Source organism: Meleagris gallopavo, unplaced genomic scaffold, assembly GCF_000146605.3.
Source record: "Meleagris gallopavo isolate NT-WF06-2002-E0010 breed Aviagen turkey brand Nicholas breeding stock unplaced genomic scaffold, Turkey_5.1 ChrUn_random_7180001843440, whole genome shotgun sequence".
NCBI classification, from domain to species: domain Eukaryota; kingdom Metazoa; phylum Chordata; class Aves; order Galliformes; family Phasianidae; genus Meleagris; species Meleagris gallopavo.
The window spans coordinates 1-484 of NW_011112127.1; the positions used below are offsets into that span (position 1 = coordinate 1).

Here is a 484-nt window from a genome sequence, read left to right on the forward strand (position 1 = left end):
ATCATCATCATCATCATCACTATCATCACCACCACCATCATTATCCTCACCATCATCCTCACCATCATCATCATCATCATCATCATCCTCACCATCATCCTCACCAACCTCACCATCATCATCACCATCATCACCACCACCATCATCATCCTCACCATCATCCTCACCATCACCATCATCATCACCATCCTCACCATCATCCTATCCATCCTCACCATCATCACCATCCTCACCATCATCCTCACCATCATCCTCACCATCATCACCATCCTCACCATCATCATCATCATCATCCTCACCATCATCCTCACCATCATCACCATCCTCACCATCATCATCCTCACCATCCTCACCATCATCCTCACCATCCTCATCATCATCCTCACCATCATCCTCACCATCATCACCATCCTCACCATCCTCACCATCATCCTCACCATCATCCTCACCATCATCACCATCCTCACCATCATCATCATCATCA

At 47.1% G+C, this 484-nt stretch overlaps 1 protein-coding gene across 1 annotated transcript; it reads left to right on the forward strand.

Moving 5' to 3' along the window:
• Nucleotides 1-4: 4 nt before the first annotated feature.
• LOC116217611 (putative protein TPRXL) lies at nucleotides 5-481 on the forward strand (the record flags this gene model as incomplete). The annotated part of the gene is made up of 1 exon (XM_031557525.1): nucleotides 5-481. A coding segment is annotated over one exon (477 nt), but the record flags the coding sequence as incomplete, so codon positions are not given.
• Nucleotides 482-484: the final 3 nt, after the last annotated feature.